At 43.5% G+C, this 26,315-nt stretch overlaps 1 protein-coding gene across 1 annotated transcript in view; it reads left to right on the top strand.

The window, feature by feature from the left end:
- The first annotated feature begins 1,527 nt into the window (after positions 1-1,527).
- Positions 1,528-26,315, top strand: part of LOC126262688 (chitin synthase chs-2-like) — a 254,809-nt gene continuing 230,021 nt past the window's right edge. The window contains exons 1-2 of the mRNA XM_049959463.1: positions 1,528-1,570; positions 11,995-12,097. Of these exons, the coding sequence (XP_049815420.1) occupies positions 12,030-12,097 (68 nt within the window). The 5' untranslated portion in view covers positions 1,528-1,570; positions 11,995-12,029. The remainder of the gene's footprint in view (positions 1,571-11,994; positions 12,098-26,315) is intronic.

Here is a 26,315-nt window from a genome sequence, read left to right as displayed (position 1 = left end):
TCAATCAACAGACAAGGTCGGCCTGTACGCTTTTGTGCTGTACGTGTCCCTTCACGTTTCCACTATCACATCAGAAACAGTGCCCCTAGGGATGTTTAGGAGTGTGGAAATCTCGTGTACAGACGTATGACACAAGTGACACCCAATCACCTGACCACGTTCGAGATCCGTGAGTTCCGCGGAGCGCCCATTTTGCTCTCTTACGGTGTTTAATGACTACTGAGGTCGCTGATATGGAATTCATGGCAGTAGGCGGCAGCACAATGCACTTTTGGGGTGTCCGGATACTTTTGATCACATAGTATATATATATACACCGCTTCAATACTTTGTCGAACTTGTGTAAAGTGTGTTTCTGTTATGCATACACAATTTTAAGTCAGGTTTTTGTTATTGATACACAACTTTCGCATTTATCGATAATAACTGGAAATTCTTGCCTTTGATCATGATGAAGAACCTTCTACTGAGTACAAAATTACAACAATATATATATATATATATATATATATATATATATATATATATATATATATATGTGTGTGTGTGTGTGTGTGTGTGTGTGTGTGTGTGTGTGTGTGTTTGTGCATGTAAGCTGTACTTACCTAAAAGCTTTGAAGTTATAATAATAATTGTTGTTACTTACAAAATACAATTTATACTCTGTAAGGATATAAAATACACAATGAACTAACACTGAATGAAGTTCGGTTCTCTAATTATGTGCAAAATAAACAACCAGAGAAACAAAAACAAAGAGGTAGTCGTCGGGTTCCATTTTCCCATCTGATGACCTCAGATGTTAAGTCCCATAGTGCTCAGAGCCATTTGAACCATCTGCACTCTACCAACTCAACCAATACTGTCGGTAGTCCTACCATTTATCACGTCATTTATGTAGTGTACCAAAGCTACCGAACCGTAGTTTTGGTAGAGCGCAACTCTAATCTTTCTTTATACTATTCCTTCATTCGTGGAAATCAGCGCATATTACAGTGACCACTTACCCAATACCAATAAAGCGATTTTTGTCTCTACTACACTTATAGGTTCACTTGGTCCGTATATGGCACCAGCAAAGTTTCTACGAAAGCTGAATGCTCACACTCTTATCAGCAACTAGGATGTAGTTATGAATTCAGTTCGAATAAAATTCTTCGGATTGTTTGATTATGCCGTGGGGTAATATATTCCAACGTTACGGCAGCTCCTACAGATTTTTATCGTCAGGGTGCTATGTATTCTCTTGATTTAGTGGTAGTTTGGTTCCACATACATCTCTGCACCTTCCTGTCACTCCAGTCACAAGACGTGGTTCTTCTGGAACCTATATTTCGTACAGATGTGGGGAGGATGCATTTGTGGACTGCACGTCACCTTTATGTGCCCCTCATTGTGCAGGGTGAAAGGGTTTCCCAGTACATTGGAAGGCAATCTTGCATACCTCCGCGGCTGTCTTTTATCGGGCCAATGAACATCGATAAGATAATAAATCGCCTACGGCTGGCAAACAGTCCGCACAGCACGATTGGACGTCACTTGTGGCTGAAAGCGGTCGGCGATCGGACAGGTAAGTTTACTGACTGCATGCGACGAGCCGCACTGCGGTGCAACGCTGGTGTGATTGTGTGGATTGGTAGACGCGTTCATCTAATGGGTTCGTTCTCCGTCAGGTTAATGTGGCAGAATTACTAAGTGACAGCCGGAAACGTCTGTTACATACACGTCGGTGTTCGACGTCCTTTGACCACAGGAATGTATAATCAAGATCTACAGTTCTCCCGACCTACTAGAAGTGCTCCGTGAGTGAATAAATTAAGGAAGGGAAGTGACAGTTAACATACCGTTGACATTGAGGTCGCTAGGGACCGGGCACTAGCGCCGTTGTACATGAGAATGAGTCGGGAAATCGGCTGTAGCCGTGAAAAAGAAATAACCACGGTATTCACCAAAAATGATTCAGGGAAAGCACCCAAATCCTAGGTCGTAAAGTCGGAGGGAGATATTAACCACGCCGTCATCTCACTCGGTCTCCGTGACCACACTCTGATACGCAGTTAAAGAAAAAGTATTACGAATAATTTCTTAGTCATTTAATTGTATTTCATATTTGTCGTTCCCGCTTCACATATAAAGAATTTACCACTTATGAGGTGGCCGAGCGGTTCTAGGCGCTTCCTTCCGGAACCGCGCGACTGCTACGGTCGCAGGTTCGAATGCTGCCTCGGGCATGGACGTGTTTGATGTCCTTAGGTTAGTTAGGTTTAAGCAGTTCTTAAGTTCTAGCGGACTGATGACCTCAGATGTTAAGTCCCATAGTGCTCAGAGCCATTTGAACCATTTTGAACTTATGATGAGGATAGTTTCATTCTATGAGCTAAACCAAGAGGAAGTGGGAAATTCGCCTGCTAGAATCGAGAACCGAGCATGGGTTTCATGAAATCCCACTTCTGAATATTTTTCTTTTCTGCCTGTGGTTAATTTAGAAATGTAAAAAAGCGTCAGCCGAAAACATGAAATGTATAAAATACAATGAAGGAAAAACCTGACATACAACGTTGTATGTTGATCAACAGACGCGACACTATAAGACAGAAAAATTTTAACACATCTCTCGGATTTTAATAGGGAAAACGATTCTTAAAGTCACATTTATGCGAAATACGGAAGCAATTCCAGTCTGACTTCGTATTCGACAGCTGTGCCCACGACGTAATGCTATCTTTAATGGCATTCTTTCTGTAATAGTTTCAAATAAACTTTGCTTACATCGACGGAATTAATTTCCCCACGATCAAGCAACATTCATTCTTGGAATTTTGCAGTCAACTTAGGCAAAGTGTATGTTTTCTGACTAATTCATCTATTTTGTTCTTGCTTAACAAGGCAGTGAAATAATTTACGGTAAGTAGAAACAAGGTGCCCAAGAGAAAGTTATTATTTAAAATGTAATCGCAATTCTTTTTCGTGGACGGTAAAAAATTTCTTAGACTTTTACAACTTCGACAGTCTTCTCCAAGCACTTTGTCTCTGCTTTTTGTACGTGTTCTTTCATTGTATTGTAAAACTTGAAGAACAAAAAATTCAGAACTCAGAAACGCTATGCCTGTAGTAACTGAAGAATTACAAGGTTGAACATTACTGTTCTATTATTTTCTATCATATCTTATCTGTTGTTTGTGGCAGATCTGTGCGTCTCTATAATCTCTCTCCCACTGAAACAGAGATCATTACAAAAGAAAATGGCCTGCACAAAGCCCGCAGAAGGAATGAATGCGGGAAGACGGCATAAGAGACTAATATAACGTCAGCGTCCAGGCCATTAGGGTAGCAACGATAGCTAAGTTGGAAAAGAACGGTTGAAGAAACCGACAGTGATCTATTTAAAGAACATTCCAAGCATTCAGCCCACCTAACGTGACCAGGGAATATAAAATAAAATATCGGTTGACGTGGCCGAACGCTAATTTAAGCGTTGCTCTTTGTGAATACGAGTCTATTATCTTAAAAAACTGTATCGTGTTGTTCAGTCTTTTCCAGAAGAGAGGCTGTAGATAATATCGATTTCAGCAATAACTTACGAGGCAATCTATGATAAAAGGTCGTTAAAAGCGCTGTAGACACGCCCAACTGTTTGTTGACAGCCGACTCGTGATTTGTATTACGCACCATGTAGCGAAGAGCATCTGGATTGTGATCAGTAAATGCAATTAATATATCATCATGTTCCCGTCTCATGTATCATCGGCCGGCCGCGGTGGCCGTGGGGTTCTAGGCGCTCAGTCCGGAACCGCGGGACTGCTACGGTCGCAGGTTCGAATCCTGCCTCGGGCATGGATGTGTGTGATGTCCTTAGGTTAGTTAGGTTTAAGTAGTTCTAAGTTCTAGGGGGCTGATGACCTCAGATGTTAAGTCCCATAGTGCTCAGAGCCATTTGAACCATGTATCATCGTGTAGGACGGGGTTACACTGTCCATTGGCGATATCAAAATCATTTATCGCTAGCATGTTTCCAGTAATAGTAAGCAATAGTTTGGCGAAATGCGATAAGCCTATCTTCACCCAGAAAATTTACGAAAAAGGTACCGTTGTGGATATTTCTGTAGTATCGTGAAGTATGTGTTCGAGAATATCCTATAAATGTTCAGTAAGATTCATGTTAGGATTCTGTGCTTTGTCCGGAATCGTTATGTTTTCTTCGTGAAAGAAACGTAGGAACATTAGGGGGCGTGTGGAAATGTAATGCCTCCGAATTTTTTATATGAAAAGTCTTAAAGCTTTTTAAATAAAGCAAACTCTGTTAATGTTCTACACGTTTATTTTTCGTGTATACATATTTATTTCTCAACATAGTCATCCTGGCGACGAACATTTTTCCTCACAAGAGACCAGTTCGTTGATACTGTCATTGCCACAGCCTCACCTCTGCTTGCACCGGTTCATCACTATCAAAGCGAAGTCTTCGAAATAGTTCTTTAAGCTTACGAAACACATGAAAATCAGATGGGGCCAAGTCGGGGAAACGATAAGGCTGATCGACGACAGAACCCGAGGAGTCGGATTGTTGCAGATGTCGCAGTGTTCGCGCTGAATGAGAGAGTGGTTCGTGTGTGGTCGGACTCTTCGATTTCGAAAATTGATAACAGGCCGGTGCTTCTGACATACCGAGATAGTCACGTTACATACCACCATGTTGCACGCTACAGCTCTACTGTTGCGGCAGAGGGCTGCAAAGAAGTAGACTTGAAGAACAGAATGTTGATAAAGTTTTTTATATTCAAAAAGCTTTAAGAATGTGTGTCCTCGAAGTCTTTCGCACCGGAACCGTCTGAATAAAATCTTCTCTGTTTTCAAGCTGCGTCAATTCGAATAGAATTCTCGAGCTTTCGATGGCTGTTTCCGCAATCGTCGTCAGGAGTAAGTGGTTTTACTCCCGACGACGACGGCGCAGACAGCCATCGAAAGCTCGAGAATTCTATTCGAATTGACGCAGCTTGAAAACAGAAAAGATTTTATTCAGCTATAAGAGTGTTGACATATAAAATACGGAGGCACTACTTTTCGGCACGCCCTCGTATTTCTGCTAGGTGATTGTCACGAGCAACAGACTGCAGATTATTTGAGCAGCCAACATTAAACATGCATCTTTAGGGGTGAAAATGTGGAATATACACTACTGGCCATTAAAACTGCTACACCAAGAAGAAATGCAGATGATAAACGAGTATTCATTGGACAAATATATTATACTAGAACTGACATGTGATTACATTTTCACGCAATTTGGGTGTATAGATCCTGAGAAGTGCCTGGGCATTGATATGCCTGGGCATTGTGTCAAACAGAGCTTGGATGGCGTGTACAGGTACAGCTGCCCATGCAGCTTCAACACCATACCACAGTTCATCAAGAGCACTGACTGGCGTATTGGGACGAGTCAGTTGCTCGGCCACCATTGACCAGACGTTTTCAATTGGTAAGAGACCTGGAGAATGTACTGGCCGGGGCAGCAGTCGAACATTTTCTGTATCCAGAAAGGCCCGTACAGGACCTGCAACATGCGGTCGTGCATTATCCTGATGAAATGTAGGGTTTCGCAGGGATCGAATGAAGGGTAGAGCTACGGGTCGTAACACATCTGAAATGTAGCGACCACTGTTCAAAGTGCCGTCGCGAACAAGAGGTGACAGAGACGCGTAACTAACGGCAGCCCACACTATCGGGCCTGGTGATACGCCAGTATGGCGATGACGAATACACGCGTTCACCGCGATGTCGCCAAACACGGATGCGACCATCATGATGCTGTAAACAGAACCCGGATTCATCCGAAAAAATGACGTTTTGCCATTCGTGCACCAAGGTTCGTCGTTGAGTACTCCATCGCAGGCGCTCCTGTCTGTGACGCAGTGTCAAGGATAACCGCAGCCACGGTCTCAGAGCTGATAGTCCATGCTGCTGCAAACGTCGTCGAACTGTTCGTGCAGATGGTTGTTGTCTTGCAAACGTCCCCATCTGTTGACTCAGGGATCGAGACGTGGCTGCACGATCCATTACAGCCATGCGGATTAGATGCCTGTCATCTCGACTGATACGAGGCCGTTGCGATCCAGCACGGCGTTCCGTATTACCCTCCTGAACCCACCGATTCCATATTCTGCTAACAGTCATCGGATCTCGACCAACGCGAGCAGCAATGTGCGATACGATAGACCGCAATCGCGATAGGCTACAATCCGACCTTTATCAAAGTCGGAAACGTCATAGTACGCATTTCTCCTCCTTACACGAGGCATCACGACAACGTTTCACCAGACGACACCGATCAACTGTTGTTTATGGAAAATCGGTTGAAAACCTTTTCATGTCAGCACGTTGTTGGTGTCGCCACCGGCGCCAACCTTGTGTGAATGCTCTGAAAAGCTAATCATTTGCATATCACAGCATCCTCTTCCTGTCGGTTAAATTTCGCGTCTGTAGAACGTCATCTTCGTGGTGTAGCCATTTTAATGGCCAGTAGTGTACATAAAATTCAAGATTATTCTAGAATACGCTTTACACATGTAGCTACACTGTCCAGTCACTTTGATGCGTCCAGCTGTCAAAAGTCTGTATAACCGCCTTTTGTAGAGTGGATCGCTGCGCGACGTGCAGGTAGAATGTCAGTGAGGTTGGGAAAGGGATGTGGACTCATACAGACCACGGAGCCGTGACCAGCTGCTCTGGGTTTCACGGTTGAGGATCAATGAGCGAACAACCCAGTCGAGATGGTGCCACAGTTTCTCGAGTGGAGGACGAAAAACTCATCTCGACGCTCTTCGAACCTCGCACGTACACCGCGAGCTGAGTGACACGTTGCGTTGTCCTTCTGGTAGGTGCCACAGTTCCGAGGAAAAACCAACTGAAAGTAGGGTTGGATGTGGTCCCCAAGGGCAGATTAGTACTTGAGTTATGCATTGTGCCTTCCAGAAGGACGAGATCATCCAGAGAATGCCACGAAAACATTCCCCAGACCATAATGCTCTCTCCTCCGGTCTGTACCCTTCCCATACTACTGGCCATTAAAATTGCTACACCACGAAGATGACGTGCTGCAGATGCGAAATTTAATCGACAGGAAGAAGATGCTGTGATATGCAAATGATTAGCTTTTCAGAGCATTCACACAAGGTTGGCGCCAGTGGCGACACCTACAACGTGCTGACATGAGGAAAGTTTCCAACCGATTTCTCATACACAAACAGCAGTTGACAGACGTTGCCTGGTGAAACGTTAATGTGATGCCTCGTGTAAGGAGGAGAAATGCGTACCATCACGTTTCCGACTTTGATAAAGGTCGAATTGTAGCCTATCGCGATTGCGGTTTATCGTATCGCGACATTGCTGCTCGCGTTGGTCTAGAACCAATGACTGTTAGCAGAATATGGAATCGGTGGGTCAGGGGGGTAATACGGAACGCCGTGCTGGATGACAACGGTCTCGTATCACTAGCAGTCGAGATGACAGGTATCTTATCCGCTTGGCTGTAACGGATCGTGCAGCCACGTCTCGATCCCTGAGTCAACAGATGGGGACGTCTGCAGGACAACAACCACCTGCACGAACTCTTCGACGACGTTTGCAGCAGCATGGAATATCAATTCGGACACCATGGCTGCGGTTACCCTTGACGCTGCATCACAGACAGGAGCGCCTGCGATGGTGTACTCAACGACGAACCTGGGTGCACGAATGGCAAACGTCATTTTTTCGGATGACTCTAGGTTCTGTTTACAGCATCATGATGGTCGCATCTGTGTTTGGCGACAGCGCAGTGAACGCACATTGCAATCGTGTATTGGTCATCGCCATAATGGCGTATCACCAGGCGTGTTGGTATGGGGTGCCATTGGTTACACGTCTCGGTCACCTCTTGCACGCATTGACGTTACTTTGAACAGTGGACGTTACATTTCAGATGGGTTACGACCCGTGGCTCTACCCTTCATTCGATCCCTGCGAAACCCTACATTTTAGCAGGATAATGCACGACCGCATGTTGCAGGTCCTGTACGGGCCTTTCTGGATACAGAAAATGTTCGACTGCTGCCCTGGCCAGCACATTCTCCAGATCTCTCACCAATTGAAAACGTCTTGTCAATGGTGGCCGAGCAACTGGCTCGTCACAATATGTCAGTCATTACTCTTGAGGAACTGTGGTTTCGTGTTGAAGCTGCATGGGCGGCTGTACCTGTACACGCCATCCAAGCACTGTTTGACTCAATGCCCAGGCGTATCAAGGCCGTTATTACGGCCAGAGGTGGTTGTTCTGGGTACTGATTTCTCAGGATCTATCCGCCCAAATTGCGTGAAAATGTAATCACATGTCAGTTCTAGTATAACATATTTGTCCAATGAATACCCGTTTATCATCTGCATTTCTTCCTGGTGTAGCAATTTTAATGGCCCGTTGTGTACGACACTTGTAGGGTGTTCCTTTCAGACGTTTGACGTCAGACAGAGCATCAAACGTGATTCATCTGGAATGGCCACCTGTCGCCAATCAGTGGACTTCCAGTTGCGCCACTGACGTGCAGATTCCTGCTCTCGTCACCGATGAACTGCATTCGGGATTGATGTATGAACCAGGCACCTGCTATCGAGGCCCATACGCAGTAACGTCATTGAGGACGTACCGCTGGTAGCCCATTGGTTGATGTGCACGGCCAGTTGCCCAGCAGTTGCACGCCTGTCAGTCCGCACACATCCCCGCAGCTGTCGCTCACCCGTGCCATCTATAGCCCATGCTGTATCACTACTGCTTCGACGCCAATTTTGGATAGCGCCATTTTGCCGTGCACAGTATACTTTAACTACAGCAGCACGCGAACAGTTAACAAACCTAGCCTCTTAGGAAATGCTTCCACCCTTGTCCCAAAAGCCAATCATCATCCCCTTTTTGACGTTAGCTAAATCACTCCATTTCAGGATTACGACAACGACTGTACAGTTTTCCGCGTCCCACTGACACGCTTTATATTCCCTCCACTGTTAGTGCTGCCACTTGCCGTCTGTGAGTGGTTACTGCACGCTGACGTCGAACATAGGTCGTGATCATATTAAAATGACTGGACCGTGTATTACCGACAATACTCTGACCAAAGTTCATACCTCTTAAGACACTGGACTCATTGTTGTTGTTGTTGTGGTCTTCCGTCCTGAAACTGGTTTGATGGAGCTCTCCATGCAACTCTATCCTGTGCAAGCTTCTTCATCTCCCAGTACATAATGCAACCTACATCCTTTTGAATCTGCTTAGTGTATTCATCTCTTGCTCTCCCTCTACGATTTTTACCCTCCACGCTGCCCTCCAATGTTAAACTTGTGATCCCTTCATGCCTCAGAACATGTCCTACCAACCGGTCCCTTCTTCTTGTCAAGTTGTGCCACAAGCTCCTCTTCTCTCCAATTCTATTCAATACCTCGTCATTACTTATGTGATCTACCCATCTAATCTTCAGCATTCTTCTGTAGCACCACATTTCAAAAGCTTCTATTCTCTTCTTGTCCAAGCACTTTATCGTCCATGTTTCACTTCCATACATGGCTACACTCCATACAAATACTTTCAGAAACGACTTCCTGACACTTAAATCTATACTCGATGTTAACAAATTTCTCTTTTTCAGAAACGCTTTCCTTCCCATTGCCAGTCTACATTTTATATCCTCTCTACTTCGACCATCATCAGTTATTTTGCTCCCCAAATAGCAAAACTCCTTTACTACTTGAACTGTCTCATTTCCTAATCTAATGCCTTCAGCATCTCCCGACTTAATTCGACTATCCATTATCCTCGTTTTGCTTTTGTTCATAGTCATCTTATCTCCTCCTTTCAAGACACTGTCCATTCCGTTCAACTGCTCTTCCATGTCCTTTGCTGCCTCTGACAGAATTACAATGTCATCGCCGAACCTCAAAGTTTTTATTTCTTCTTCCTGGATTTTAATACTTACTCCGAATTTTTCTTTTATTTCCTTTACTGCTTGCTCAATATACAGATTGAATAACATCGGGGAGAGGCTACAACCCTGTCTCACTCCCTTCCCAACCGCTGCTTCCCTTTCATGCCCCTCGACTCTTATAACTGCCATCTGGTTTCTGTACGAATTGTAAATAGCTTTTCGCTCCCTGTATTTTACCCCTGCCACGTTTAGAATTTGAAAGAGAATATTCCAGTCAACATTGTCAAAAGCTTTCTCTAAGTCTACAAATGCTAGAAACGTAGCTTTGCCTTTCCTTAATCTATTTTCTAAGATAAGTCGTAGGGTCAGTATTGCCTCACGTGTTCCTGGACTCATATTCCGAAGAAAAAACCGGTTTTGGCTTTCTGTGAGTCTCTTAAGTCATTTCAAATGTACGAGCCACAGTCGTTTCTTTCACCGATCCTTCTACAATTCAACAAAAGGGCTATCTTTGAGGCCATCGACGTAAATGAGATGTTAAACTTCATCTTTTCTTTGGATGAAGTGTGTCAATATTTCAGTTGAAATGTACGAGGCTTGTTTTTTAAGTAAGTACTGTTACGAAATTAGAAAAAGACGTGCTAATATATCTCAACAATTTTATTTTTACATGAAAGCCTGTTCCTTAATCTACTTTTCTACATAATTTCCATCAATATTGAGGCACGTGTCATAACGTTGTACCAGTTTTTGAATACCCTCCTAATAGAAGTCTGCCGCCTGACTTGTTAACCACTGCATCACCACTGTTTTGACTTTGTCATCGTCTTGAAGACGCTGACCGCCCAGGTGTTTCTTCATGTGCGGGAACACATGTTAGTCACTGGGCGCAAGATCGGGGCTGTACGGAGGATGATTTCGAGTTTCCCATCGAAAATATGTGATGAGATCTTTGGTCTGATTCGCCACATGCGGACGGGCATTGTCTTGCAGCAAAACGATGCCCTTGCTCAACTTCCATGGACTCTTGCTTTGATTCTGGTGTGATGTAGGCCACCCACGTTTCATCGCCCGTAACAATATGGCTTAAGAAATCATCACCGTCGTTGTGGTACCGCTCAAGGAAAGTCAATGCACTGTCTAAACGTTTGGTTTTGTGCACATCCGTCAACATTTTCGGTGCCCAAGGTGCACACAATTTTCGGTAATTCAAGTGCTCGGTCACAATGCCATACAAAACACTACGAAATAGAAGTCATCCCGCAAGGAAGAAATCGTAAAGCGTCTGTTTTCTCTCACCTCATTGTCCACTTCCTGCACCAAACTTTCATTAACGACCGAAGGCCGCCCACTCCGTTCTTCATCATGCACATTTGTGCGGCCATCTTTAAATGCTCTCACCAACTTTCTTACCATTCCATCGCTCATAATGTTTTATCCATAAACTGCACAGATCTCATGATGAATATCGATCGCTTTTAGGCCTTTAGCACTAAAAAATCTTATAACAGCCCGTACTTCACAGTCGGCGGGACTCACGATTATCGGAGGCATCTTAAACACTAGTAACACATCGTAAACGTAAACAAGGAAGAATCAGACTGTAAGTCAGTGCCTAGATTAAGGTACAGGCTTTCATGTAAAAATAAAATTATTGAGCCATCTTAGCACGTCTTTTTTTTAAATTTCAAAACGGTACTTACTTAAAAAAACACGCCTCGTAATTTTCTTAATAATTAGTTTCATTCAGTTTATCACAGGAATAGGCGAACAATTCCGTCGCGTCACAAGTTAAATCTATTGATATTCGTCTGCATTTATTTAAGGAAAACACAAAGCAAGTAGGCTACATCTTTAGGATAGGATCCGAAATCCGTAATGTCAGATGTATCATCGTTCAATTCTTCGTTCTTTTCTCCCTTAGATTCCGATTCAAATCTTCAAGAGAGGTTACAGTACGTGTGTTCCATATGCGCACATTTTAACTATCATAACATATTTTAAAATATATAATATTAATAACAATAATAATAATTGTTTCTAATTTCAGCAGGCGAAACAAAGTGACAAAGGCCCAGGTCAGGGATGAATGGTGTGAATCCCATAGAATCCACCGAAGATGACTCCAGCTACGATGGGGATGAAGATGTGGGGTAAGTAATACGACAGGTCATAATCGTTTGCCGTATCCACTACAGACGCCGAAGTCCCCTTCCGCAAGAAATGTAAGACCAGTGCCTCATTTTTTTCTCTTAGTTTATTCCGGTCCCATACTAAAGGAGAAAATAATTCTGATCAAATGGGAAAGATTTACCTAGGACACATCCACAGTACGTGGATCACGAATCTTTTGCTACCAGATGCTCACTTTCGCTGTTCAAATACTTTGCTGCGGAGACAAGTATTGGGCAAAGGAACTGGTTGGGGACTGGATTGCGGAGGGGGACCAGAATTGATTCTGGCACACTATGTGGTACATACCGTTGCTTACACACCACATGGTGACATGCAGGATACGGAATAGTCTAGTGCCTATGTCCTTCAGGTGTGAAGTCGTTTTTCACACGTGAAAAGCATTGTAGCAAAGCGAAGTGTGCTAAATGTAGAAAAATGTTTTAACCAGCTGAGCTAAAATATCGCGCACTTTCACGTTACAATCATCTAAAAAGTAAGTTAAGATAGAAACTGAAAAAATACACGCGCACAAACAATTATTTAGGTTCTCCCCTTGTATTTGTTGACAGAACAGCGCACCCAATAATAGCGTCAGCGTTGCTCGCTGAAATATTGTGGCCGTTGGACTCCGAGTACCAGCAAGACTCCCTGGAATATCCTGTCAGTAGTAATATTTCTTATTGTGCCAACTTGGCTTCAGTGTCTACGTTGAAGAGACAATTGTAGCTTGAGACCAATTACCGTATACTCTCTTTCGAAGAAACTTGCCGTAAGGTACAATAATTCGTGAAACATCTCCACTCAACCTATTGATTGTTGGCTTTTGTCTTGGACTCCTGGTCGATGTCCGTTTAATGATTTTTCTGACATTTCGCCAGCACTGGTGGCAGGTGCTGTTGAGGATCCAACCTCCTTTGCTGGTGACGGACTGGAGTCGAACCCGCGGACATAATTTGTATGTAGCTGTCACGCCAATGCCTGCGGATCTTTCCCTGGTCATTCTACATCTGCATCTACATTTATACTCCGCAAGCCACCCAACGGTGTGTGGCGGAGGGCACTTTACGTGCCACTGTCATTACCTCCCTTTCCTGTTCCAGTCGCGTATGGTTCGCGGGAAGAACGACTGCCGGAAAGCCTCCGTGCGCGCTCGAATCTCTCTAATTTTACATTCGTGATCTCCTCGGGAGGTATAAGTAGGGGGAAGCAATATATTCGATACCTCATCCAGAAACGCACCCTCTCGAAACCTGGACAGCAAGCTACACCGCGATGCAGAGCGACTCTCTTGCAGAGTCTGCCACTTGGGTTTCCTAAACATCTCCGTAACGCTATCACGCTTACCAAATAACCCTGTGACGAAACGCGCCGCTCTTCTTTGGATCTTCTCTATCTCCTCTGTCAACTCGACCTGGTACGGATCTCACACTGCTGAGTAATATTCAAGTGTAGGTCGAACGAGTGTTCTGTAAGCCACCTCCTTTGTTGATGGACTACATTTTTTGAGGACTCTCCCAATGAATCTCAACCTGGCACCCGCCTTACCAACAATTAATTTTATATGATCATTCCACTTCAAATCGTTCCGTACGCATACTCCCAGATATTTTACAGAAGTAACTGCTACTAGTGTTTGTTCCGCTATCATATAATCATACAATAAAGGGTCCTTCTTTCTATATATTAGCAATACATTACATTTGTCTATGTTAAGGGTCAGTTGCCACTACCTGCACCAAGTGCCTATCCGCTGCAGATCTTCCTGCATTTCGCTGCAATTTTCTAATGTTGCAGCATCATCCGCGAAAAGCCGCATGGAACTTCCGACACTGTCTACCAGGTCATTTACATATATCGTGAAAAGCAATGGTCCCATAACACTCCCCTGAGGCACGCCAGAGATTACTTTAACGTCTGTAGACGTCTCTCCATTGAGAACAACATGCTGTGTTCTGTTTGCTAAAAACTCTTCAATACAGCCACACAGCTGATCTGATATTCCTTAGGCTCTTACTTTATTTATCAGGCGACAGAGTGGAACTGTATCGAACGCCTTCCGGAAGTCAAGGAAAATGGCATCTACCTTGGAGCCTGTATCTAATATTTTCTGGGTCTCATGAACAAATAAATCGAGTTGGGTCTCACACGATCGCTGTTTCCGGAATCCATGTTGATTCCTGCAGAGTAGATTCTGGGTTTCCAGAAATGACATGATACGCGAGCAAAAAACATGTTCTAAAATTCTACAACAGATCGATGTCAGATATATAGGCCTATAGTTTTGCGCATCTGCTCGACGACCCTTCTTGAAAACTGGAACTACCTGTGCTCTTTTTCCAATCATTTGGAACCTTCCGTTCCTCTAGAGACTTGCGGTACACGGCTGTGGTTCTCGCCTTGCTCCCTGCAACGGTCGTTCGCTGCAGCTATTGTCACGTTTCTGAATTTCAGTGGCGTCCCTGGGCGTGATACCTCTTCTCCACAGCGAGAACCTAGGTCCCGGCGAATTTTATTACGTGGCTTGTCTCTCACAGCGCGTGCTCATCCACGACCGATTTCTCCACTGTGGGTTAAAGCAGTCACTTCTAGTGGTCGCTTTCATTGCGAGCAAACTCATTTCTGAACTGACCGTTTGTAGCCACTGAAAAACCACCGATCATCTCGTTCATTAGTCTGGGTAAGCCTTAGGTATATATATCGCTGAATATTGCTATGATTCAATAAAACTAACGATCTTCATCATTATAAACACATTTCATCACTAGTACACAGCTAGGAACTCAATACAAATAAAAGACGAACTTATTCAAAGTATCGACGTTCACCTAGTGTATGAGCAGAATGATACTGCATCACAGTGTTGCAGAATTCACCAACGAGGCTGACGTCCCGAATCACCTATCACATGTCATTGTTTCAGCGTCAGCCATGAACTGTAACCTTGGTTTGATGTAGTTCTCCATTCCTGTCGCTTGCCACCCACATCCATTTCAGCGAACTGCTGCGTATGGCATCATCGACATTCTAGATCTACATCCATACCTCGCAAGCCATCATACGGTGTGTGGCTGAGGGTATGCTGTCCCACGACTAGTCATTTCCTTTCCTGTTCCAATCGCAAACAGAGCGAGGGAGAAACGACTGTCTATATCCCTCTACATGAGCCCAATTTCTCGTATTATATCTTCGGGGTTCTTACGCAAATGTTTGTTGGTGGCAGTAGAATCCTTCTGCAGTCAGCTTCAGACGCTGGTTCTCTAAATTTTTCTAAATACCGTTTTTCGGAGAGAAAGAAGCCTTCCGTCCAGGGATTCCCACTTGTGTTACCAAAGGATCTGTGTAACAACTGCATATTCTTCGAACCTACCGGTAACAAATCTGGCGCCCGTCTTTGAATTGCTTCGATGTCTTCCTTTAATCCGACCTGGTACGGATCCCAAATACTCGAGTAGTACTCAAGAATAGATCGCAACAACGTCCTATATGCGGTCTCCTTCACAGATGAACCACACTTTCCTAAAGTTCCCCCAGTAAACCGAAGTCGACTATTCGCCTCACCTACCACAGTCCTCACACGGTCATTCCACTCCATATCGCTTTGCAACGCTATGCCCAGATATTTAAAAGACGTGATTGTGTCAAACAGGACACTCCTACTAATACTGCATTCGAACACTACGGGTTTGTTTCTCCTACTCATGCGAATTAACTTATATTTGTCTACTTACATTTGTCTACAGTTAGAGCTAGCTGCCATTCATCACACCAACTGGAAAGTTTGTCTACGTGATCCTGTATCCTCCTACAGTCACTCAACTTACCGTACACCACAGCATCATCAACAAACAACCGCAGATTGCTGCCTACCCCGTCCGCCAGATCACTTACGTATAAAGAAAATAATGATGGTCCTATTCACTCATTTGTAGATCTCCCTCTGCGGCTTTTTCCTTCCACCGTCCCTTCAACTGCCGTTTTCATTACGACTTGTGTCGTAATATGCGTCTCACCATTCTTTCTCTTCGATTTATTTCGTTCTTTACTAGGATTTTTTTTTCGTTGCTTCGTTGCAGGTCTTCTTCACTCTTTACTCAACAAAAGCATCTGATCTTCGCCAGCGTAATTTCCTTTCTGTCTTCCCGAGCGTCCTTGTATCAGACGCACAAAGAACTGTTCCTCAAATATAGCTTCCCTTTCACGACGTTTATACACTGAAGAGCCAAAAACACTGGTACTCCTGCCTAATATAATGTAGGACCCCGCGAGGACGCAGAAGTGCCTCTGCACGACGTGGCATGGCCTTGACTAATGTCTGAAGTAGGGCTGGAGGGAATTAACAGCGTGAGTCCTGCAAGGCTGTCCATAAAGCCGTAAGAGTAGGAGTGGGTGGAGGTCTCTTCTGAACAGCACGTTGCAAGGCAGCCCAGGTATGTTCAATAATGGTCATGTCTGGGGATTTTGGCAGCCAGCGGAAGTGTTCAAACTCAGAAGAGTGTTCCTGGAGCCACTCTGTAGCAATTCTGGATGTCTGGGGTGTTGCATTGTCCTGCTGCAATTGCCCAAATCGGTCGGCATGTACACAGTGAGGTACACGGCAGAAGGTACGTACCGTTGTACCAGTTATTAGGGTTTCTTTCTGTTCCATTCACGTATGGGGCTTTGGAAGAATGATTGTTTGAATGTCCCTGAGCGTGCCGTAATTATTCTAATTTTATCCACTCGATCCCAATGCTAGCAATACATAGGGGGTTGTAATATATTCCTAGAGTAATCATTTAAAGCCAGTTCTTGAAACTCTGTTAATAGGCTTTCTCGAGATAGTTTACATCTATCATCAAGAGTCTTCCAGTTCAGTTCCTTCAGCGTCTCTGTGACACTCTCCCACAGGTTAAACAAACCTGTGACCATTCGTGCTACACTTCTCAGTATACGTTCAATCCCAGATCACGTAAGAAACAGATTGACCGTCCTTACGGCAGAACAGGCAACCGAAAAAATAGTTTTCCCGTCGGTCAACAGATGTCGCAGGCGACGCTACAATGCTAACTGACCTGTCCATGTCGCGTAATTGGCAACGCTGTATCTTCGGTGACGTTAATGACGCTGATATGCGTTCGGCTAGAGCGCTGCGCAAAATGCATTCGTCACACTGATGACTGTAGCTCATGATCGGCTGTGATTTTTCCCGAGTTTTCAATCTAAGAATGTAGATTAGCTCCTGTAATTCTACAAACCAAGTTTATTTCTCACAATCATATGCGAAATGAAATAAATGAAAAGTAACACACAAACATTTCTCGCGAGTTACTGTTTAAATGCAGACTGTATTGCAGTCACATAGGTGTTACACTCGCCTTCCATGCCGTCTATTTCCTCTTTGCTATACAGCTCTTCTGATACGGATTATGGTGGTAAAAAAGATCTCCACGTGCAGGTCAACACTAGAAAGTTTTCAAAATCCGCACTCCGTTATGACGCGAATTAATGCTGGACATATTTCAGTGACAGTCATTTCAAATTTAAGTTCTTTTACTTTGCATGTAACTGATCGTAAATGATATAAGAGTGGCACAAAACGATGAATTTTGGATTGTTGTTGAAAGGGGGCTGCAAACGAGGTAATATACAAGTGAAAGCGTGTTTTTGGAGCATATTTTGGCGGTGTCAACTTTGAAGAGCCACAGACGGCAAACCATAATTATGTTAAAAATTTACTTTGCACAGTTTAAAGATAACCCGCAAATATTCGCAACAGACGTACGCTTTTATCTGCAACACAGTTATTACAGCGTCTATAGTTTGCATGTTATGCTCGGTCTCTTCTATTCTCCTCCCTTCATTCCAGTATAAACGCTTGTTCACAAGTATAAACGAATGGCAGTGAACATTTGCGAATTATCTATGAATACTCGTTTGCTGCAGTGTAAACGAGGTTTTACAGTCGTTCACTTCGTTCGCTCTAGTATATACCAGGATTTAGAGGGACCGATGACCTAGCAGTTAAATGACGGCTATTATTCGTTTATTTCACTGTAGCGATTTCAGCTCTAGAGCCATTTTCAAGTACAAAGGGAAAGGTCTTGTAAGGTAATGCTTCTTAAATTGTTTACCAAATGTTACCACACTATGCTTTGCATTTTGTTATCCATATCTTATATTGGTTTCAGTTTTCATATTGCACACAAAAATGGCTCTACAGCCAAAATTACAATAGTGAAGTGAATAAACAGTTTAAAAAAGTCCAAATCGCAGCAAAGATTTCATTTAAAAATTGTATGATATGATTCTTGTACAGGAAGGGCTGCAACGTTATATCAGAATATAAGATCGACAAAATTTAGATAGGATCGAATGCTTAGGGCTCTTTATTAATTCTTACTCGTAACTAATTTATTGATTTACCTGAATTTAAAATCGACTCCCGTAACCTTTCTTTATCTTTGACGGGAAATCTGAACATTTTTAGTTCAGGGTTTGTCGGTTTACTCCTTCCACAGTTCATATACTCGCAGGTCCTCGGCATGACGACTCGATCCACTACCACCGGTATGTCAGAAACAGCTGTACTTCACAGACGGCAAATGGAAAGCTGCATGCATTCGGACGTTGTTGCCACATATTTCACAGAACGGAGTGCCATCTAGTGGTTGGTGCCACAAGTAAGAGTGTGACGCTGTTGCCGCCTGGTGGCTGTTCCCTGACAAGGGTTGCCTGCTAGACCAAGCGATTGGGCAATCTGTTTCTTACGTGATCTGGGGTTCAATAACCCTGCTAGTCCTATCTGTTAACGGTCCATACATTTGAGCAATATTATAGAACCGTTCGCATGAGTGATTTTTAGCAATCTCACTTGGAGATTGATTGCACTACCGCAGTATTCTACCAGCAGCTTTATCCACGACTGGACCTATGTGATCTTCCCATTTCATATTTCTACAAAATGATACACCCAGGAATTTGCTTGAGTTGGCCGATTCCAGCTGCGACAAATTCGTATTACAGTCATAGGTTACTATGTTTTTTCGTTTTGTGAAGGACAAAATTTGGCATTTCTGAACATTTAGAGCAAGATGTCAATCTTTACACCACTTTGAAATCTTATCAAGATCTGACTGAACGTTTACGAAGCTTCTTTCAGATGGTAGTTCATTACAGATACCTGCATCATCTGAAAAAAAAACCGATTTTACTTTTAATATTGTCTGCAAGTTCATTAATATACAAGATGAACAGTAAGGGCACAAGCACACTTCCCTGGGGCACACCCGGAGTTACTTCCACATCTGACGATGGATCTCCATCCAAGACAACATACTGTGTCCTCCCTACCAAAAATTCGTCAGTCCAGCCACAGATTTTACTTGACACCCCATATGATTTTTGAAGAACTGTACTCGTATATACTTAATCGTTTTGAAGGGAGTCGTCCTGTTACGGTTAACATAAATAACACACCCGGCATGAGTATTGAACACAGGGGTTTATTTATGTGTCGAATCAATTCGAAATTGACAATGAAGCGTTAATTTCGCGGCTACGCACTGTACTTGTAGACTATCATACACTGAAGCGCCAAAAAAACTGGTATAGACATGCGTATTCAAATACAGAGATACAGGGTGTGGTAGATAAGTAATGAGACTCAGTCTAGAAAAACAAATTTATTGATCCAATTTGTACAAAACGTTAATATTCTTCAAAGTACTCGCCTTGGGCGTCGACACAACGTTGCCAGCGCGTTTTCCAAGCTTCATAGGCCCCACTGTAGTCCGTTTGAATTATCCCAGTTAGTGCCTTCGTGACAGCACGTTGGATGTTCGGAATATCGTCGAAACGATGACCCTTCAGGCATCTTTTGACCTTCGGAAATAGGAAGAAATCAGGAGGACTCAGGGCTGTATGGTGGCTGTGGCAAAACTTCAACTCCAATTCGGGTCAAGTAGGAGGTCACGAGGAACGCTGTGTGCGCCGGAGCGTTGTCGTGGTGGAGACGCCAGCGTTGAGCAAGGTCCTGTCGCTTCCGTTTGACGGCTCTGTGCAATCGCTGAAGGACTTCTTTGTAGAATTCGGCATTGACAGTCTTCCCCTGAGGGACAAACTCTTTGTGAATTAACCCCCGCTTGTCGAAAAACACAATCAGCATTGTCTCGATGCGGGACTTTGACATTCTTGCTTTCTTCGGCCGCAGGGATGCCAGTGTGTGCCACTCCGAGCTCTGGGCTTTCGTCTCCGGGTCGTACTGGAATGTCCACGATTCGTCGCCTGTTACTACGTTGTCTAAAAAGTGTGGATTATTTTCCAAATCATTAAACATCTCACAGCAAACGTCCACTCGTTGTTGCTTTTGTTCGGCGGTGAGCACTCGGGGAACCAATTTTGCGCAAACTTTCCTCATCATCAAATCTTGCGTAACAATTTGGTGAACCGTAAATTTATTCACGGAGACCTCATCGGCGATCATTTTGAGACTTAAACGACGGTCGGAGTCCAGGAGTTCTTTCACTTTGGCCATCGTTTCATCCACACGACTCGTTGAAGGGCGTCCAGATCGTTCCATGTCTTCAACGGATTCCCTCCCGTTTTTTAATTCATTAAACCACCGGAACACTTGAGCTCTCGATAGGGAGTCTTCTTTGTAGGCCTCCGTAATCATAGCAAAAGTTTCCGAAGCAGTTTTGCCCAAGCGAAAGCAAAATTTGATTGCATACCGCTGTTCTATCGAGCGATCCATCTTCAGCGTTTTCACAAGTGTCACGGGCACACAAACAACGTAATACGCGAAGCTCGACCCTCACTGCACCAGAGCTCCGACGCGACTGCGAACCGGTTCTATTGTTAGCTCAGATCCCCCACCACGTGACGTACAGGTGGAGACCGCCCTGCGAGCGACTGGGGCGCCGCGCGGCGGCCAGTCCCATTACTTATCTACCACACCCTGTACGTAAAGAGGCAGAATACGGCACTGCGGGCGGCAGCGCTTATATAAGGCAACAAGTGTTTGGCGCAGTTGTAAGATCGGTTACTGCAATTACAACGGCAGGTTATCAAGATTTAAGTGAGTTTGAACGTGGTGTATAGTCGGCCCACGAGCGATGGAACGTAGCATTTCCGAGGTAGCGATGAAGTGGGGATTTTCCCTTACGACTATTTCAAGAATGTACCGCGAATATCAGGAATTCGGTAAAACATCAAATCTCCGACATTCCTGCCGCCGGAAAAAGATCCTTGCAAGAACGGGACAGACGACGACTGAAGAGAATCGTTCAACGTGACAGAAGTGCAGCTCTTCCGCAAATTGCTGCAGATTTCAATGCTCAGTCATTAACAAGTGTCAGCGTGCGAACCATTTAACGAAACATCATCGATATGGGCTTTCGGAGCCGAAGACCCACTCGTGTACCCTTGATAACTGCATGACACAAAGCTTTACGCTTCGCCAGGGCCCGTCAACAACGACATTGGACTGTTGATGACTGGAAACATGTTGCCTGGTGGGACGAGTCTCGATTCAAATTGTATCGAGCGGATGGACGTGTGCGGGTGTGAAGACAACCTCATGAATCCATTGGCCCCGCATGTCAGCAGGGGACTGTTCAACCTGGTCGAGGCTCTATAATGGTGTGGGGCATATGCAGTTTTAGTGATATGGGAACCCTGATACCTCTAGATACGACTCTGACTGGTGATACGTACGTAAGCATCCAGACTGATCACCCGAATCCATTCACGTCCAATGTGCATTCTGACGGACTTGGTCAATTCCATCTGGCGATTGCGACACCCCACACGTCTAGAATTGCTTCAGAGTGGCTCCGGAAACACTCTTCAGAGTTTAAACACTTTCACTGGCCACCAAACTTCCCAGACTTGAACATTATTGAGCATATCTGGGATGCCTTGCGACGTGGTGTTTAGAAGAGATCTCCACCCCGTCGTACTCTTACGGGTAGCCCTGCAGGATTCATGGTGTCAGTTCCCTCCAGCACTACTTCAGACATTAGTCGAGTCCGTGTCACGTCGTGTTGTGGCACTTTTGCGTGCTCGCGCGCGCCCTACACGATATTAGGGAAGTGTGCCAGTTTCTTTGGCTCTTCAGTCTATTACAAATTCTCCATTCGTTATGAAGATGGTGCCCCTTTGTCACCGCATTTATACGACGTCGCGTCGTCATCGTTCGATTCAGAGATGCGTTCGTTACCGAATAGTGAAGTGAATTAACAAGAGGTATATTAGCGTGGTCGAAATAAATGTGCATGCGCAACCAGGTTATCCCCCCCACCCCCACCCCCACCCCACCCAACCTCCCTCAGATTTCTAAAAACTGCTCGCTGGATGTCATCTTGTACTTGTACTTACGGTACCATCCAGTTCCATTATGGGGTTCTGCAGTTACCGAATTACTTCGCGCCTGTAGATAGGCAGCCCGCCGCCCGCGGTGGTCTAGCGGTTCTAGGCGCTCAGTCCGGAACTGCGCGACTGCTACGGTCGCAGGTTCGAATCCTGCCTCGGGCATGGATGTGTGTGATGTCCTTAGGTTAGTTATGTTTAAGTAGTTCTAAGTTCTAGGGGACTGATGACCACAGATGTTCAGTCCCATAGTGCTCAGAGCCATAGGCAGCCCAACGAATCGGCTTCCAAAGCAGGCTGTGGTCGCACCTTCCCATACACATTTCGTCGACCGTTGCAAGGAGCTTCACACATTTACTGAAGTTTGCCACATAATAAATGATGCCCATATTAAGTATTTGTGATTTGACTTGGAGAAATGATCTATCCACTGATATGTGCCTATTTTATGAATCAGTTGTTGTTTTCGTACACTCATCTCCTGAAACACCAGACGAGCTTACGAAGAATGCTGTACAATGAACGATGAACTAATAATTTACAAGATATGATTTAACGATTTGGGCACCCACAGCTTAGATACACGATAGAAATATTTTACAATTTTTTTAACTATTAAAATCTTCAAACAAATTTTTGGTAGTTGCTTTAGCTGTTAGTAGCTCTTTTATTACAGGATCATACACAACCTGTTTCGTGACTGGGTTTTAACGAAGCAATGTTAAATTAGTCATATTCTGCTGGTTAATTGCCTTCCCACGTGAAGCATAGTCATCTCCCCGTCATGTGGCTTTTGAGGGTAATTTTCATCACTGGTGAGCGTTCATATTTTCTATCCAAACATGGGTTCATTCCGAATAGTTTCTTTCCGAGGTCTTATTTTAATTCCTTTTCTTTTGGTCCATACTCGCAGCTCCCATTGCTCATCTACAGTGCCTGCGCATATTACCCAACGAAATTTTTGATGTTTCATCTTGTAACCGATGAAATTAGGCGGTTCTGGCAATTCGAACGCCATCCGAACGTTGGGAGACATGTATTTTTAACGAACCAATGTTCAATTAGTTATGAATTTGTTCCCCTGTCATTCTGGGTAATTGCCTTATTTTTACAATAATTATACCTTACAATTCATATTAAATATTTTCACAGATGTATATACCTGAGAGTGCGATTAAATCATCGCGAAATCAATTATGTATGATCCTGTGGTAAAGGAATTACTACCAGCCAATGCGGCTACCAAAAACTTTTTAAGGAGGTTTCAGTTGATTTTAAAAGAATGTAAAATATTTCTAATATTTTACAGTTGCAAGTATACAAACGTAATAAATAATAAAGAGCAGGCAATAAGAACAAATATTAATTTGAGAGTAGAGAGAATAGCAGTTGTTAAGTTGCAAATAATGCATAATTTGGGGAACAAGTTTTAATTAAGAAAATCAGAGTTACTGTTATTACCAAGTTTTCAATTTTTTTCATTGGATGAATGCGATTCTCAAAAAGTTAATTGAGGCCATATAAGAGAATTATGCGTTTTGTATTTCATATTTATTCTAAAGTGAAATAACTTGTTTCATCAGAACATTATAGTGAACTGTATTTTTGGTGAAGAGTAGACCTACATATTCAGGGATTTTGATAACACAGAGTGAATCTGAGAAAGATAACTGTAACTGTCAGATAAAAAAAATTAAAAGTTCAGTGACAGTTACAGTAAAATAGATTTTATTGTAACTCACACTAATTTTTAAGGCTCAAATGGCTCTGAGCACTATGCGACTTAACTTCTGAGGGCATCAGTCGCCTAGAACTTAGAACTAATTAAACCTAACTAACCTAAGGACATCACATACATCCATGCCCGAGGCAGGATTCGAACCTGCGACCGTAGCCGTCGCTCGGTTCCAAACTGTAGCGCCTAGAACCGCACGGCCACTCCGGCCGGCATTTTTTAAGGATTACTAAGGTTTTTTTCTGATGACTGTAGTGGCCGAAACGTCGCAATAACAAATAAAAACACATTTCGCGATCCAGAGTAAGGCTTTATTCGTAAATCAGTATAGTCTGCGAAAACATTTTTGATGATCCTATTTATTCGTTGGCAAATGTATTGTTCCCCGCATGGTGCAACTTCTGCCAAAATGATAGCGCTCCAACTCTTAATGCTCGAAATGTCAGTTACTGTCAGACTAATATGGAAAAATAACGTGTTCCTTGGCCTCTGCAGTCACCTAATTTAAAGGTTATTGAGCCAGTGTATTCAGTGTCCATCGAACACTGCAACTCATCACCCACACTTTCCTGGTCTAAGAATGATCTTAATGGATGCACGGATTTGCCCCAAAATAATCATAGAATATAACAGTATGCAAAGTAAACAAATTTTCACGTTGTCCTAGCAGAAATAGTTGAAGCTTATTCTTACAGCACAGACAAAAGCGTTTCATTTCTGCACAAGCTCCCGAATGCCATAGCTGCAAGGAAGCTTTTTATCTGTACTGACGTGAGTCGTAAGAATTTAAAATGTTCGCGTTCACTGATCGTGATGGTCAACCTGGGCAGTGAAATTACCCTTCTGCAAGAATTCCAAATCAGAAAATGTATGCACTGTGTTTTGTTGCCGTTACCCACAGTAGATGGCCATTATTCATGAGGTTCCAATTTAAATAGGTTTATGACAAAACTGCAAAAAGGCTGAGTGATAAACCCTAGATCTTCGTGTCTAGCAAGGAGACTGCTCTAGTCGTCATCACCGATTTCGCCGAAATTTCTGATACATGCGTGGCTAGGCCAGACGTAAAAGTGACAGAAACAGCCAACCGTTAAAAAAATAGAAAGTGGAATTTTCTACGTTACTGACGCTGCAAATAAACCGAAATAATGCTGAATATATTGTATTTATTAACAGTTTCGTTAAAAGGCTTGAAAAGAAAAGGCCATGGAAAATTTTTGGATTACAAATAAATTACCGCGAAGGGATTGTAAGGCGTACACGAGAAGTTGGTATATAAAATAAAGTACTATTATTATTTTAAAGTTGATGATTTACAAGTTCGAGCCGATATTCAACATAAAAACAAGGGAAGCAGTAATTTTGTCGGCGTCTTGCACACGTTTATAGACTCAGCATTTTAACTTGTACCTCTTAATTACAGTCCGTTCTTCGAAAGTTATTTGCAGAGACCACGTGGGCGCCGTAAGTACAATCATTTTTTTAAAATTAATTTGCAATCTAAAATTGTTTTCTGTATTTTCTTTCGAGCCTTTTATGAAAATATTAATAAATTTGCGCTATAAGTAGCATAAAATTAAAAAAAGGCTTCTGCATAGAGATTTGACCTCACGACCAGGACATTACCATTCTGTACTTCTTCCGCTGCTACAACCGCTGCCTTGAAACTAAGTCAACATAAATGGATCATACCTCGCCTGACAGTCGCCAAAAACGCTCATTTTTCTAAACGCTTGGCCATCTCGAACTCCCATGTCTTAATCAAGGATCTTATCAGGTTTCTTAAAGGGAACCTCCCCATCGCACCCCCCTCAGATTTAGTTATAAGTTGGCACAGGGATAGGCCTTGAAAAACTGAACACTGATCAATCGAGAAAACAGGAAGAAGTTGTGTGGAACTATGAAAAAAAATAAGCAAAATATACAAACTGAGTAGTCCATGCGAAAAGTAGGCAACATCGACGAGAATGTGAGCTTACGAGCGCCGTGGTCCCGTCGTTAGCGTGAGCAGCTGCGGAACGAGAGGTCCTTGGTTCAAGTCTTCTCTCGAGTGAAGAGTTTAATTTTTTCTTTTCAGACAATTATCAAAGTTCAGGCACTCACACATAATCAAC

The sequence above is a fragment of the Schistocerca nitens genome, chromosome 6 (genome assembly GCF_023898315.1).
Source record: "Schistocerca nitens isolate TAMUIC-IGC-003100 chromosome 6, iqSchNite1.1, whole genome shotgun sequence".
Classification (NCBI taxonomy): Eukaryota; Metazoa; Arthropoda; class Insecta; order Orthoptera; family Acrididae; genus Schistocerca; species Schistocerca nitens.
This window is presented reverse-complemented; position numbering and strand designations above follow the sequence as displayed.